Source organism: Schistocerca serialis, chromosome 5, assembly GCF_023864345.2.
Source record: "Schistocerca serialis cubense isolate TAMUIC-IGC-003099 chromosome 5, iqSchSeri2.2, whole genome shotgun sequence".
In the NCBI taxonomy this organism is placed as follows: Eukaryota; Metazoa; Arthropoda; class Insecta; order Orthoptera; family Acrididae; genus Schistocerca; species Schistocerca serialis.
Window position 1 is genome coordinate 705,775,542 of NC_064642.1, and position 17,324 is coordinate 705,792,865.

General features: G+C 40.3%; 1 protein-coding gene and 1 non-coding gene across 3 annotated transcripts in view; both read left to right on the plus strand.

Moving 5' to 3' along the window:
• The first annotated feature begins 1,169 nt into the window (after positions 1 to 1,169).
• Trnas-cga (transfer RNA serine (anticodon CGA)) lies at positions 1,170 to 1,244 on the plus strand. Its single transcript has one exon. It is a non-coding gene; the product is annotated as a tRNA-Ser (tRNA).
• An 11,655-nt stretch (positions 1,245 to 12,899) lies between these two features.
• The window catches only part of LOC126481542 (uncharacterized), a 36,797-nt gene continuing 32,372 nt past the window's right edge, over positions 12,900 to 17,324 (plus strand). The window contains exons 1-2 of one of the 2 annotated variants that reach the window (XM_050105369.1): positions 12,900 to 13,111; positions 13,191 to 13,331. In XM_050105369.1, coding sequence (XP_049961326.1) covers positions 13,213 to 13,331 — 119 coding nt within the window. In that variant the 5' untranslated portion in view covers positions 12,900 to 13,111; positions 13,191 to 13,212. The remainder of the gene's footprint in view (positions 13,112 to 13,190; positions 13,332 to 17,324) is intronic. The other variant, XM_050105368.1, reaches the window with a different exon arrangement.

Consider the following 17,324-nt stretch of genomic DNA (forward strand, 5'->3'; position numbering starts at 1 on the left):
GACCTTCTCAATCTCTTGAATCAGACCCAACTGGTAAGGGTCCCACACAGACGAACAATACTCCAAGACTGGATGAACTAACGTATCGTAAGCTATTTCCTTTGTTGAAGGACTGCATCGCTTCAGGATTCTACCAATAAACCGCAAACTAGAGTTCGCCTTACCAGTTACTTGTGTAATCTGATCATTCCATTTGAGATCATTTCGAATAGTCACAGCCAGATACTTGGCTGATGTTACCGTTTCCAAAGACTGATCATTTATTTTGTACTCATAGATTAACGAGGATTTTCGCCTTGTTATACGCAATAGACTACACTTACTAATATTGAGAGATAACTGCCAGTCATTACACCACGCATTTATTTTCTGCAAATCCTCTTTGATTTGTTCACAACTTTCGTGTGATACTATTTTCCTGTAGACTACAGCATCATCGGCAAACAGACTAAGGCCGCTGTCAATACCATCAACCAGATCGTTTATGTAAATAGTAAAGGGACTGAGTCTGAGCGACCTAAATGGAGCTGGCCTCTGGAGAAGCACACTGCTGCCTGCTGACATAGGAGCTGCAAGCATACGATGGTGAACCTCAGCAAACAATGCTTCCTGTTGTTACTGTTGACATCTGCAGGCGTGGTGTAGAAAGCAAGCAAGTCATTTCCCAATCTCAGATTCTAGCTGGGCACGTGCGTCTGTCAGCAGCCTGAAGGCAGTCTATACAACCACAGCTGAGCCGGGGCCTCCCAGGCAGCGAAGAAAACATTAGCAAGAGCCGCTATTTTGATTGAAGGAAGATCGGTGGCGCATGTGCGTGCCACAGAGATTGGATTTGACCGCCCTTCTTTGTAACAACAAAGACTACTTTCCTACAGTTAGTTGGGTGGGAATCCTTTTTTCTTTTGTGTCGTTTTGCCACACACAATGAAAGTGAGTACTGGCTCTCAGTCCCTGCCTCCAGATTCTTTGATATCAGAACTTCAGCTCAGCATACTGGACATTACAGCTGCTGCATTGTTACAATTGCCCTCTTTTTCTAAGCGTCTGTTTCTGACCGTTGCTAGGTTAATTACAGAAGCCTCGTTTCTCATGCTGACCATTCTAATGGGTCACTGTAAGTGACTGTAAGTACTGGCAGAAGTAAAGCTGTGAGGACGGGGTGTGAGTCGTGCTTGGATAGCTCAGTTGGTAGAGCACTTGCCCGCGAAAGGCAAAGGTCCCGAGTTCGAGTCTCGGTCCGGCACACAGATTTAATCTGCCAGGAAGTTTCACTGTAAGCACAATTGCATATCTGCGCTCGTTTTTCGTTGATGAACCTGATCTCTTGTTACTAATACAATGACACCAAAGAAGAAACAAAGGCAATTCTAGCCCCTGTGAACCGAACTCCACAGTTCCGGTAATCTTGTGACTGACAAGGGGAGGCCGCCAATTGTGAAATTCAGATTCGATTCATACTGCGCATAATAAAAGCTCATGGCCAGAGGTGTAATGTGGCAAAGCACCAAGATGCACTTCTCAGCCGTTGTCGAGAAAATCGACAGTTAAAAGAAACCGTTGCGGTGAAATACTCTCTACGATTAATAATTTTCTACAGCGTCGTGGCGCAGCGGTAAGCGCTCAGATTCGTAATCCGAGGGTCGCCGGATCGAATCTCGCTTGATGCAACCTTTTTTTTTAGTATTTGTTTTTTGTAATTAATATATATATATATATATATATATATATATATATATATATATATATATATAATTCCCGGCAATCAGTTGCAACAATTATGCATATAATAAGTTGTTGAAAGTCGTTTGTCGTGCAAAAACTGGCGACTTCGAACATCATTATGTTTTTCGCAAACAAAGTTGTATTTCACAAATGTTATTAATTGTCTTCATAATGTTAACCACGTATAGTTAACGGAAGACGTAGAAACGAATACGTATAGCGTAAGTCAAACGTTCGAATTAAAATAGAGACCCCACGAACACAAACTTGATGTGGCAGGTATGAAATATAAACTACGTTACTCGCTCGTTACACTTGAAAGACAGAAAAACGAGCCGCCCCATAACAGCGTAGTTGCCTGCTATCTTCGAAAGAAGGTAGATGCGGTCCCTAGTGCAGCTTATAACATCGTCGAAAATCAGTGCGGACGGGACAGCTTTGGTACACCCTGTTAAACAAACGGAAAAATGGAAGCGGTATAATTGGAGAGCGATCCGCCTTCACCAACATGCATAAGCAATTCATTAATAGTTTATATATATATATATATATATATATATATATATATATATATATATATATACACTCCTGGAAATTGAAATAAGAACACCGTGAATTCATTGTCCCAGGAAGGGGAAACTTTATTGACACATTCCTGGGGTCAGATACATCACATGATCACACTGACAGAACCACAGGCACATAGACACAGGCAACAGAGCATGCACAATGTCGGCACTAGTACAGTGTATATCCACCTTTCGCAGCAATGCAGGCTGCTATTCTCCCATGGAGACGATCGTAGAGATGCTGGATGTAGTCCCGTGGAACGGCTTGCCATGCCATTTCCACCTGGCGCCTCAGTTGGACCAGCGTTCGTGCTGGACGTGCAGACCGCGTGAGACGACGCTTCATCCAGTCCCAAACATGCTCAATGGGGGACAGATCCAGAGATCTTGCTGGCCAAGGTAGTTGACTTACACCTTCTAGAGCACGTTGGGTGGCACGGGATACATGCGGACGTGCATTGTCCTGTTGGAACAGCAAGTTCCCTTGCCGGTCTAGGAATGGTAGAACGATGGGCTCGATGACGGTTTGGATGTACCGTGCACTATTCAGTGTCCCCTCGACGATCACCAGTGGTGTACGGCCAGTGTAGGAGATCGCTCCCCACACCATGATGCCGGGTGTTGGCCCTGTGTGCCTCGGTCGTATGCAGTCCTGATTGTGGCGCTCACCTGCACGGCGCCAAACACGCATACGACCATCATTGGCACCAAGGCAGAAGCGACTCTCATCGCTGAAGACGACACGTCTCCATTCGTCCCTCCACTCACGCCTGTCGCGACACCACTGGAGGCGGGCTGCACGATGTTGGGGCGTGAGCGGAAGACGGCCTAACGGTGTGCGGGACCGTAGCGCAGCTTCATGGAGACGGTTGCGAATGGTCCTCGCCGATACCCCAGGAGCAATAGTGTCCCTAATTTGCTGGGAAGTGGCGGTGCAGTCCCCTACGGCACTGCGTAGGATCCTACGGTCTTGGCGTGCATCCGTGCGTCGCTGCGGTCCGGTCCCAGGTCGACGGGCACGTGCACCTTCCGCCGACCACTGGCGACAACATCGATGTACTGTGGAGACCTCACACCCCACGTGTTGAGCAATTCGGCGGTACGTCCACCCGGCCTCCCGCATGCCCACTATACGCCCTCGCTCAAAGTCCGTCAACTGCACATACGGTTCACGTCCACGCTGTCGCGGCATGCTACCAGTGTTAAAGACTGCGATGGAGCTCCGTATGCCACGGCAAACTGGCTGACACTGACGGCGGCGGTGCACAAATGCTGCGCAGCTAGCGCCATTCGACGGCCAACACCGCGGTTCCTGGTGTGTCCGCTGTGCCGTGCGTGTGATCATTGCTTGTACAGCCCTCTCGCAGTGTCCGGAGCAAGTATGGTGGGTCTGACACACCAGTGTCAATGTGTTCTTTTTTCCATTTCCAGGAGTATATATATATATATATATATATATATATATATATATATATATATATATATATATATATTTGAATTGCAAAAAACTCATAATAAAAAAAATATTGCATGGCGCGAGATTCGATCCGGCGACCTTCGGATTACGAACCCCAGCACTTACCGCTGCGCTATGACGCTGTAGAAAATCATTAATCGTAGAGAGTATTTCACCGCAACGGTTTCTTTCAACTGTTGATTTCCTCGACAACGGCTGAGAAGTGCATCTTGGTGCTTTGCCACATTACACCTCTGGCCATGAGCTTTTATTATGCGCAGTATGAATCGAATCTGAATTTCACAATTGGCGGCCTCCCCTTGTGAGTCTGTGAACAGTGAACCATGTGCAGTTTCTCGCAGGCATAATTTCCAGACACACATTCCTCATGTGCAAGACAAAGCAGCTATTGGTGTAGGGTTTTCGTTGATTTCACTGAGAAGGATATTATAGGACATGTAGTGAAATCGATGTTTATTATCTGTGCAACCATAACAGTATTCTTCTTCTTATTTATATTTTGCTGAACACTCATTCTAACAAAAAAGGAAAAAAAAGTTTTTGTCGTGTAGTAGATGAACTATTAAACTGATTATAGTTTTTAGAAAAAGGTTGAAAGCCTTAGTAGGATTTATATACGAGGCCTGTTCGAAAAATTCCGGAACTTGGTCCACAAAAATTTTATATGCTTACCAATTACTTATTGAGCATGATCTCTTTCGAAATAGTCTCCTCCACGATTGACACACCGCTCCAAACGCCGTTTTCATTTCCAGAAGCAGTTCTGGTAGGCCTCTTGCTGGATCACGAGAACCACCGTCTGCGAATTTTCTTTTATCTCGCCCTTTGTTGCAAATCTTCGTCCTTCCAAGGAGGTTTCAACTTTGGAAATAAAAGAAGTCCGCAAGGGCCAGAACTGGAGAATATGGGGGATGAGGCAGCACACTGATTTCGTTTTTTTGTACAAGAACTCTTCACAGATTGCGTGGCGGAAGTCTTTCTGGTCTTGACTCATGAGATGTGGGACGAACATGGCGGCAGCATGATACATTCCAAGATGCTGTGTCAGGATTGCATGACAAGAACAAACTGAAATTTTACATTCCTCTGCAATCTCTTGGGCAGTTAGTCTTCCATAGGCATGCACAATTTCATTGACATTCCTGACTTGAGTGTCGTCTGTAGACGTTGAAGGGCGTCCTGAACGAGTGTCATCTTTAACTTCCGTCCGGCCGTTTTTAAACCATTTGTAGCATCGAGTACGGCTCAAGTACTCATCACCATACGCTTCTTGCATCATTTGGTGCCTCTGTAAAGGTTTTCTTGAGTTGCTCACAAAACTTAATGCAGACTTTTTGCTCCTTTAACTCTGCCACCTCGAAATTCGCAGACTGTGTGACACAATGTTATACTCTATACAGCACGAAACAAATATATGTATAATGTTTCCTTGCTTAATCTTTCTTTAATGCCAAAGTAAAATGTATGTGCTTTTCGTCATAGTTCTGGTATTCGTGATTCTGACAAATCTATACAAACGTTGTAACACTCTTATTAAGCTCTTCAGTATATGACAATACCATGTTTCCTTGTTAAATCTTTATTTAATGGCAATGTAAAATGTATGAGTCAGCGATTTTTTAAAAAATTATGTTTTTTTATTTCTTTGTGTACAGTTACTATTGTTGGTAAAAACCTGTAAGTCTCATATAATATGAATTCTTGCATGCTTGCAGTGTGATGGGATGTGTAAACCATTGTTAATATGATCAAACTGTAAAGTTAAAATGTGAAAGAATTTTTGGTCATTTCTGGAATGATGCTATTTTCATTTCTGGCACCACCAGAAATTAAAATGTGTGAATCATGGTATCAGTGAGGTTACTAGAAGAATTAATGAAAGAATGTTCGAGAATTCGAGTCAAAATTGTAAATCCTATGGGATGAATAAGGATTGTCTACTAATGCATTTTTGTTCTCTTTAATAATATGATTAAAATTTCGTTGGCGCAGCAGAAATATGGAGATGGCCACTTCTATTACTAATAAACGAAAAGCGCTACTTTACTTTTGTTCTGCACAAAGATTACTTTTATTGTGTTAGCAAGTTTTCAGTTTACAAGGCCACATTTACTGACTAATGTCGCCAAAGAAGTTACAATGTTTGTAAATGACATAGGAAAAGAAATTACCTATCTAGATTGAAGCAGAAAAATACAGTAAAGAACATTTTCGACAGTGAAGTGGTAATGCAATGTAAAAAGTGAAAAGTTGAACAATAAACAAACGTAAAGGGAGCAAACACAAGAAACTTTAACACAAATCTGGAACTGCAAGCCTGCATAACAGTTTATATTAACAAACAATACCAATAAAATAAAATAAAATTAGTACTTGGCAAGGTTACTTCAGGAGGTATAAAACACAGAGACTGACAGAGACAAACCAATTCAAAGAAAAAAATTATCAATGTAAGCACAGAATATATTAACAATGTAAGCAATATCAGTAAGATAAACAAAACTGAGTAAAAGCAGGGAAATGGAGGGTACATACAGTAAATGCCGTCATAGAGAATGTAGTGGTACTGCATTTTAAAAGTAAAAAGTTGACCAATATACAAATATAAAAGGAGCAAACAGGATAAACATTAACATTACACTCAAAACTGTGCTGTGTAACAGTTTGCATCAAATAAATGGACCAAGTAAAATAAAAACGGTACTTTCTATCCATGCCACATCGTCGAATTTTGTACCTAATGTTCTTAAGATGATGTTCTCAGGGAACCTTGAAACATTTTTCGATATCATTACTTGTTACCAGCATCCATACTTATTACACTTATGCATGTAAAATATGCATGTAATAGCTGGTCTCACGCATAAATGTAGTTTTAACTGACACAGTGAACACATGGCAAGGTTTCTGTGGTCATTACAAGGGCTCTTTCGTCACCAAACCATATTTTTAGTCACCAAACCTTTACCAACAGCTGTCTCTGTATAATAGGCGTATCACGCTTACAGGGGCTGTCTTGATGTGGAAATTATTCAATGGTGCCACCTAGAGGCGTAAGCACATTACAAAAATTATTTTGTCATACGAAATTCGTTCTACTAGCCAATCAAACAGCGAATTTCTTCTGTATACTGTAGGAGTAGCCTAAAAATGTTGACCACATTTATATAAAGTAGCGTAAAGTGAATAAGCATTGGATGGGAGATGACTTTATGTTAAGCATGTATTACACTGTCCCCTTAAATTAATCTGAGCACCTGTCAAAATCCTGAATAACCACCTCTTGCAGCACAAACTGTTGTGACATGTGCAGGAAGAGAGTCAGTGAGATTTTGGAAGGTACTGATAGGGATGTGGATCCACAACAGCTTTAGAGCCATGGCCAGCTGAGCTGCTTCATGAGATAACCTCACAGTTTTTATTCTTTCTCCCTGGGCCTTAATTCCTTTCCAAATTTCTCTTTGATTTCCTCTGCCATTTACTCAGTGTACAGACCAAGTTACATGAGGAGTAGGCTGAAATATTTTCTCACTCCCATCTCAGCTACTGCCTCCATTTCATGTCCTTAAGCTCTTGGAATTGTAGAACTATATAACCTTTTCCTCCCTGTACTTTATCCCAACTACCTTCTAATTTTATAGCGTATCTCAATCAATATTACCGTAAGTGTTCTCTAAATTTACGAATTATATAAATGTTGGTTTGCTTTTTTTATCTGTCTTGTAAGATGTGTCTCATCTCTTTGCTTTCAGTTCTTCTGTTCTTCTGAATTGAGTAAAAATTTTTATTTGCTTAATTTTTTCGTATCTCATTAACAGAGTCACAGTTCGACCATGGAATTGGATCTTCATTTCATTACAACTTCACATATCACATTCTAAGGAAAATGGACAGGACATGTGGATTCAGAATGTAGACAAAGTCATGCAATACTGCGATACAGAAGAAGATATCATAGCTACTTTTGGATGCTGATTTTAGTTTAGTTGTCTGGAGTTCTGTTGAACTATGGAGAAAATCAAGTTCTATAACACAGAATTACTATAAAATACATAAACAGAAATATTTAAATATTTATAGAATAATACTGAAAAACACATTATTTCAGATACATTAATTTTACTATTATGATGTTTAACTTCAGTCATTATAGTTATTTATACATGACTAACAACAAAACATAAGAACCTTTGAATATTCTGGTAGGCCTACATATTATTTTGCAAGATGTTGATGCTAGAATTTATCATGTATGCTGATGTCCCACTTATGTAATAACAGTACTGATCTACAATTATCCATTATATTAAATCCTTTTGGACTTTATTAATATTTATGAATGCACACCACATGCAATTGAAGTCCATCTGTTATGAGCAATAGAGACTTTCTTTGATTAAATTTGAGCTTGGAAGATAATGATACCAGATGACAGTAATGAAGGGAAGGCTCATATGCAGGCAGTTCCAATAGTGTCCCTATTAGTAATCATTACAATTTTTAGTAAGGCACAAAATGATCACTGAATTGTCTTCATAGGTCCAGAACTTAATACAACCAATTTATTTTTTGTCAGTGTGTAAGTCCAAGAATTGGAATGAATATCTGTACTTCAATTGTTGTTCTTTGTATTTTAAAAGTATGTTTTTTTCTTCTTTCTGAGACCAATGGCCCCCATATTCTTGGAATTTGTAGCACATACAGTGAGCCCATTACAACTAAATGTTTTTGGATGTTGATGAAAGCAGTGTTCACAGATGTCACAAGGTTGTTGTCTGGTCTTTTATCAACTAAGAGGAATATGCTGTCTTTAAGGATGATACACATGCTTGCAGTTATTGTGCATAGTCATTGTATCATTTATAAGTGTAATACGCAGCAAGCGACCCAACAAAGAGCTCTGTCATATGCAAATCACATACAACTCTGATGAAATTGGTATTCCATCACAGTCATTAACAGAAGGCCTTTTGTCTTCTAGCTGTTTGGTAATCCTCAATCCACTTCACTACTTTCCCACTTAAACTACAAAACTCTATTTTCCTTTTGAGAATTACACTGCCCTCACAGCCAAAATTTTGGGCAGATGCAAAAGATTAAGAAAAGTGTTATTGTTAACTGAAGCTGATAATGAATTAATTTTTTTAATAGCATACATAGGCATTTTCCTCATTCTGTTTAGATTTAGGGCAGCTATAAATCAAGATTTTTAGGAAAAGTCTGTCAAATAGAAAAAAGAGGTATGTAGGAGCCTATTATCCTACTTTAATTAACAAATAACTAATTAATCAATAAATCTTTAGTTATTTATTAACTTTTTAAGTAGGATATGGCTTACTTTGTACCCTTAGTACACAGTTTTAAATACATGTTACATAACAGTAACATTGATTCAATAACATAAATATTTTAAGCACATAATACAGTACAGTAAGTCACTGAAAGTGCAGATGCTCTCACTTGAAGTGATCGATGAATCACAGTCAAACACCTCAGCGTCCAACTGGATGTCTCAATTGATAGTTCTGACATACTTGTCCTCCAGTTGGGGTACTCAAATGTGTGTGTGCACCTGTTGGTTTCCTTGCCGCCTAACAGAAAACTGTAAAGAGCAACGAAGGGCTATCTGTGTGGAAATGCTTAAGTATTATGAGGTTGATTGTGACAATTCAATTTTCTGTTCAACATCGTCACAAGCAACGAAACCTGGGATTATCACTCCAAACAATTAACAAAGTGGCAATCCATAGACTGGCACCACACTACCTCTCCCCCTAAGAAAAAGTTCAAAGCCGCATCTTCAGTCGGTAAAGTCATGGGAATGGTCTTCTGGGAATCTGAAGGTGTTATTCTGTTTGATGTCCTCCCTTGTTGTGCAGCAATTGACTCTGAAGTGTTTTGTGTCACTCTCAGGAAATTGGAGAAATTACTTTAGTGTGTTCATCGCCACAAAAATGCAAACGAACGTTTCCCTCTCTTCAACAATGCATGGTTTCACACAAATCTGCGCACTTGACAGAAGCTCAGAAAATTTTGATGGACTGTTCTTCCTCATCCACTCTACAGCCAGATCTCACATCTTCTGACTTCCATCCATCTAGCCCAATGAAGGACGCACTCCATGGGAAGCAGTACTTGGATGATGGGGCCTTTATTGATGAAGCAAGACATTGGCTCTGACATTGATCAGTAAGTGGCACCATATGGGCATACAGACAGGCACTCCCAGTAAGGTGGCGTAAGGCTGTCACACTGAAGAGAGATTATGTGCAAAAATAGGGTTTTGTAAATAAAAGAGTGGGGAATAATATGGTGTATTGGAATCCTGAATAAAGTCTACCTGCTTTCAGAAAAAACGCCACAGTAGTATGTTTAACTTTATCCACATTCTCTCTCTTCTATCACGTTTCCCCTCAACTCAAATGCAATTTTCAAACAAAATTATAATTAGATATGTGTTAAGAATTATTTATTTGAATAATTTAATATTGAACTGACATAGGTATTGGAAATGAACCTAAAAAAACAGATGTTTCGTGATATAATACTTGAGCCAGCAATCCAGTGATAACCAGTCTCGAACACTACAGATAGACCCACGTGGCCCATTGACCACTGTCTTGCCTTTAGTGAGTTGAGATTGCCTGGAGAATTTTTGGAGTTGATTTGATTGAACATTTTTGAGAGTTGTATTGAAATGTTTTGGCAGATTGGTGTTTGGCTCAAATGGCTCTGAGCACTATGCGACTTAACTTCTGAGGTCATCAGTCGCCTAGAACTTAGAACTAATTAAACCTAACTAACCTAAGGACATCACACACATCCATGCCCAAGGCAGGATTCGAACCTGCGACCGTAGTGATCACGCGGTTCCAGACTGAAGCGCCTTTAACCGCACGGCCACACCGGCCGGCAGATTGGTGTTTGAAACATCAGGAATAAAACAGATACAAAAATCTGATTGCCAGAATGTCCCTTTATTAGTTCTATTTAGGCACATGCCATATGTTACTTTAATAAAAAGACTCTTCTCTAAATACTTTGCTTGTTATTCTATAAACCCTATTATTTATATCATTAAAATGACTTATATTTACTATTTTCAGATAATTTACAAAAGAAGTGTGTCTGTTAGTTAGTTTTAAATTTATTTGATTGTCGAGTCATGTATTACGTTAGTGCAGAACCTTTTAAACACTTTCTTACCTGAAAACAATGATCTACTCTGAACAATGGAAAATAAAGCACTGTCTACAGTATATTGCACTAATCTTTCTTTATGCCTGTGTTTCTGATTTTAATCAAGCTTATTAATAGGTGTATTTAAACATAAGTTAAAATAAGAACAGAAGAAACACCTATGCCATTAACAAACGTACCTCTGCCTTTGGTTGAAACAATTACACAACTCTGAAACATTCACTTTCAGCCATTGGAAGTGTTAGAACCAATTTATCACTTTCATTGTGCTATTTTTCTTCCTTTTCTAAACACGAATGCTTTCATCCGCTGAAGTTCTGCTCTGAATGATGAAAATACAACCAAACAAATTAGACAATGGTGAAACTTCAAGCAAATTCTGTTCAGCTACTGCACTGAAAATCCAAGAAATGATATAGTGCTAGCTGCTTTTCACATCACATCGTACATTACAACCTATACCTGGCTGCCAATAACCTGCTTTAGGATACAGATGTAGAAGGGATGAAACTTAGGCCTTTTTCATATGTTTTAAATTTTTTATAGTGAGTGTTTTTCATCAGTGATATATGGTAACTGTTTAGCTGCTGCTGTAGTAGGGCCTATGTGACCCCAGTTAGCGATACATTTTCAAGTAGTTATTTCATATTCCATGGATTGTAATTGTGACAACTCACTATTGTATCGACTGAGTCACTTTTCTTTCTGTGCCAAATTAACCCTCTGTTAGTTGTGCTGACTGCAATGGTAGCTCACGCGAACACTAATGACTGCATTCCCATTCTAGACAGGCGCAAACATGTCTCAGACCTAGTAGCTTCCTGTAGGGGGTTAGGTTTAAGCCAGTGTAGGTATGATGTTTAGTGAGTTAACATGTGTCCTTTGAAAATAAAATTGTTACAACAGTAGTCCATGCACCTAACCTTGTACCTTTCTGGGGTACTCCTGATAAAATGCTAAGGCTGAGTGATGACTAACGTATAGTACACTGTCATTTCTTCTTCTAGTATCACACATATGAATGTTACCGCCGTTTTCAAACTGACAATGAGAGTGACTGTTAACCAAGAAGATCATAAGGGAATGAGTGTGTTGTGAAGCTGTTGTCAGTATATCTAAATGCATGTCACCTGTTGTCCTTATTTGGTCCTACAAGCTTCTGCCCACCAAAAGCTTTTTCTCCACATCGCCGAGTTACGGTACTACACAACACGATGCTATAAGACATTAGTGAACAAAAGTAAAAGAAGTTAGCCAACGTTTTGACATTTTCATCCCAAAAACGTGATATTATCGGTGACGAAAAAGTTACAGAAGCGTTTTATTTACCTCTAGTGACAGTACATTTGCCGTTAACCAGTTATTAATTTTCAAGTCTTCAACTTACTTTTATTAGCTGTTCATTGTTATCGTTTTGTCTTACATGTTTAAGCGTCCTCAGAGAGAAACTGAATCTGTAATATAAATATCAGCTTACTAAATTCATTACGCTAAACTTAAGGTATTACAGTCTCAGTATAAGAGGTACACTTTGTTTTTAAGTGAAGGCTCTTTTATGTTGCAGTCGAAATAATTCCTTAAACAAGTATAAATTGTTCCAAACAATTGCAGAACGTAATGGTTCGGCAAGCTTGATATAGATATTCACAAAATATTTGAATATTTACGAAAATCAATCGCGGCAATGTCTCTATCGTAAGTTTCTTGCGTCAACGCAGCTGCAAACAGGGCTATCAGCAACATCACTCTAGGTGGTGTTGCTATCAGAGATCTCTGCGTGTTAAGTTCAAAATACAATATATCGTCCTCATTATGGAACTGAGGACGTTCAAATAAATATTCAATACCTTTGTGTCCAGACTTGCCACGAATCGACCTAACACAGTCTGAGAAATCAGTGACAGATATACCACTCGCCGTTGCATAGCTTTCACTTTGAGAAGCTTTGCTTTGTGTACGATTGAGAAGTGATGCAGAAATGTCAAACGGCTAGTCAATTATATCCTCGTAAAGAAACAAATATGTATTTTTAAGATGTGTTGTCGGGACTGGCGTTGTGATGATAAGCGTTGTGAAATATCAGCTGGCGCCTGTCGGATGCTGTTAACACCGTTTCACCTTCTGAGTTCTTGAAAGACGTACGGTAAAACCTTGCAGTGAGTGAGGGAGATGACTAAATGACGTAATGTTTCCAGTTGATATATTGATTTATTTACTTGCAGGCTGTCAGAGAAACGTGTAAAAATGTCTGAGGAAAATAAAAAACTACTACTGTCCGATGTAACGTGTTCTTGGAATGTTGTTAATGAGAGACAGCTAAACGATGCAATTAGCTTCACCACCGAAGCTTCACCAGAAAGGCTGTGAGTTTCACGGCCACATACCTCGCACAGAATTATCTCCGCTGCCCTTCATTTCTAGATGATCATTTTTAACTGTCATTCTCTGTAATAGAATAATCTTCGACTTGTCAGTATACCAGCTTTTATGTTGCATGCTGTACAAACGAGTACTGCTATTATTCTGAGCCTACTTGGGCAAAAATTAATACTTACTAATTTATATTAGCTCTAGGTAGGCTAGTAGTTTAACGTATTCGTCCAAAGACCACTTTACTATAGTTGAGGGTGTGTTAACTTAATATAAGGAAAACATAAGTTGTATATTAAGACAGGTGAATATAGCACCATGTATAATGCCAAATTGGAACCTAGTTGAAGGAACTGCCCTGGCATTTATCAAAACATATTTGTTTCTTTATATGTCAGTGGCAGGGCAGGATGTATACTGTTCAGTATATGACAGGAACCTATAAGGTTCAAGAGACTTTTTCAAGTCTCAAGCATCTATGATGTATGTATGCAGACTGAAGAGATTAATGAAAATTTGCACCCAGGCCAAGATTCGAGCCCAGATCTCCTGCTCACTAGGAAGCTGTGCTAACCACTAAGCAACCAGCGGATTTGCCCAACTGCATGGACATTGTAGCATGCCTCCCATCTTAGAACCAGGTTCGAATCCTGGGCTTGGTGCAAACTTTCATTCATCTCTTCAGCCTGTGTATATACATCATAGATGCCAAAACTACAACCACGTCCACAATTGTAGCTATCTCAAAAGGCACAACAAACCAACAAAATTGGAATCAAACACTTCCCTTGACCTGTTGTCCTTACGACATCTCTACATATAGCTGTCCCCGGACCGAGATGCCGGAACTTTAGTAAGTCTCATTTCTTCAGGACACACTGAACACTTCACGACTTCATCCAAAAATCCGAATAGTTGAAGAAAATTTATTAGAGACGACGCGCTGTCCCCCATCATCACCGACAACCAAAAACTGTTGACCTTGTCAGTCATATCCATACCCACCAAAGACAAAAACAAAGCAGTTTACCAAAATTCGCACATGACGAACAGAAAAAAAAAACGACAATAACGTTGACATAACAAAACCAAAATCGTTAACTCACCAAAAAAAAAATTCCGCTGAATGCACAGTCACCAATGATACCACACACGTGCAATGCTACCTGCAAATGAACCCCATACACCACATAACTCACTACCCATAAACACACCACCAGAGAGTACCACCATTCACATCAAAACAACGCCTACAAACACACCACTCTCACAAACTAAACTCCGCGCCATCGTGACATCACACTACACAACAGCCTTGCGTCACAGGTCAAAGCCGACAGGTGGAATCGGACGCTTCCCATGACCCGTCTGGACTTCAGGTAGGAACCCGCATCAATGCCAGAATGCTATTCCAGTACTGTTGGAGAGCCTGTGCAGAGTTGTTCCAGTTTAGGAGGAATACCAGGTGAGCTGAGGCCTGACAGGTACGTGCCGAGCAAAACTGTGAGGGACGGGAAAAACCCACCGTGGTACAACAACAAAGTTAGGAAACTACTGCGAAAGCAAAGAGAGCTTCACTCTAAGTTTAAACGCAGCCAAAACCTCTCAGACAAACAAAAGCTAAACGATGTCAAAGTTAGCGTAAGGAGGGCTATGCGTGAAGCGTTCAGTGAATTCGAAAGTAGAATTCTATGTACCGACTTGACAGAAAATCCTAGGAAGTTCTGGTCTTACGTTAAATCAGTAAGTGGCTCGAAACAGCATATCCAGACACTCCGGGATGATGATGGCATTGAAACAGAGGATGACATGCGTAAAGCTGAAGTACTAAACACCTTTTTCCAAAACTGTTTCACAAAGGAAGACCGCACTGCAGTTCCTTCTCTAAATCCTCGCACAAACGAAAAAATGGCTGACATCGAAATAAGTGTCCGAGGAATAGAAAAGCAACTGGAATCACTCAACAGAGGAAGGTCCACTGGACCTGACGGGATGCCAATTCGATTCTACACAGAGTACGCAAAAGAACTTGCCCCCCTTCTAACAGCCGTGTTCCGCAAGTCTCTAGAGGAACGGAAAGTTCCAAATGATTGGAAAAGAGCACAGGTAGTCCCAGTCTTCAAGAAGGGTCGTCGAGCAGATGCACAAAGCTATAGACCTATATCTCTGACATTGATCTGTTGTAGAATTTTAGAACATGTTTTTTGCTCGAGTATCATGTCGTTTTTGGAAACCCAGAATCTACTATGTAGGAATCAACATGGATTCCGGAAACAGCGATCGTGTGAGACCCAACTCGCTTTATTTGTTCATGAGACCCAGAAAATATTAGATGCAGGCTCCCAGGTAGATGCTATTTTTCTTGACTTCCGGAAGGCGTTCGATACAGTTCCGCACTGTCGCCTGATAAACAAAGTAAGAGCCTACGGAATATCAGACCAGCTGTGTGGCTGGATTGAAGAGTTTTTAGCAAACAGAACACAGCATGTTATTGTCAATGGAGAGACGTCTACAGACGTTAAAGTAACCTCTGGCGTGCCACAGGGGAGTGTTATGGGACCATTGCTTTTCACAATATATATAAATCACCTAGTAGATAGTGTCGGAAGTCCCATGCGGCTTTTCGCGGATGATGCTGTAGTATACAGAGAAGTTGCAGCATTAGAAAATTGTAGCGAAATGCAGGAAGATCTGCAGCGGATAGGCACTTGGTACAGGGAGTGGCAACTGACCCTTAACATAGACAAATGTAATGTATTGCGAATACATAGAAAGAAGGATCCTTTATTGTATGATTATATGATAGCAGAACAAACACTGGTAGCAGTAACTTCTGTAAAATATCTGGGAGTATGCGTGCGGAACGATTTGAAAAAATTAATTGTTGGTAAGGTGGGTACCAGGTTGAGATTCATTGGGAGAGTCCTTAGAAAATGTAGTCCATCAACAAAGGAGGTGGCTTACAAAACACTCGTTCGACCTATACTTGAGTATTGGTCATCAGTGTGGGATCCGTACCAGATCGGGTTGACGGAAGAGATAGATAAGATCCAAAGAAGAGCGGCGCGTTTCGTCACAGGGTTATTTGGTAACCGTGATAGCGTTACGGAGATGTTTAACAAACTCAAGTGGCAGACTCTGCAAGAGAGGCGCTCTGCATCGCGGTGTAGCTTGCTCGCAGGTTTTTGAGAGGGTGCGTTTCTGGATGAGGTATCAAATATATTGCTTCCCCCTATTTACACCTCCCGAGGAGATCACGAATGTAAAATTAGAGAGATTCGAGCGCGCACGGAGGCTTTCAGACAGTCGTTCTTCCCGCGAACCATACGCGACTGGAACAGGAAAGGGAGGTAATGACAGTGGCACGTAAAGTGCCCTACGCCACACACCGTTGGGTGGCTTGCGGAGAATAAATGTAGAATGTAGATGTAGATGGGAATTTGGATTGAGGAGGGAGGCTTGTTAGGGTTGTCCGTGAAGTTGTGCAAAGCCACTCTGCCAGGGTGTTATAGGGGTTAGAGCATCTGCCTAGTGAGCAGGAGATCTGGTTTCGAATCCTGTCCGTGGCACAAATTTTTATTTCTCTCTTCAGTCTGTGTATATACGTCACAGAATATTATTAGATTTTATATGTACAGACACGAGAGATGTAAAGCAATAAATAATCAGGGAAGAGGTTAATTTGTTCATTAATTATCATATTTTGCACATGGTACATGAAGCAAAACCTATGCTATGAGTGTATTTTAATTAATAAAGAGTAGCAGCTGCGAGGAAGACGGGAATATGGGTTCAAGTCCTGGTGTGGCGCACAGTTTTAACTTGTCACAACTACAGTATTCACTGCAATGTATGCTTCACTGAAGTTTTGAAAAGTATTAGCTTCGTTTGTTGTTATAGCTTGAATGTTTAAACTTGCGGGAATGTGCGGTGGAATGTATTTAGTACCCGTATAAATTTACTGCAAGAGGACACCCATATAGAAA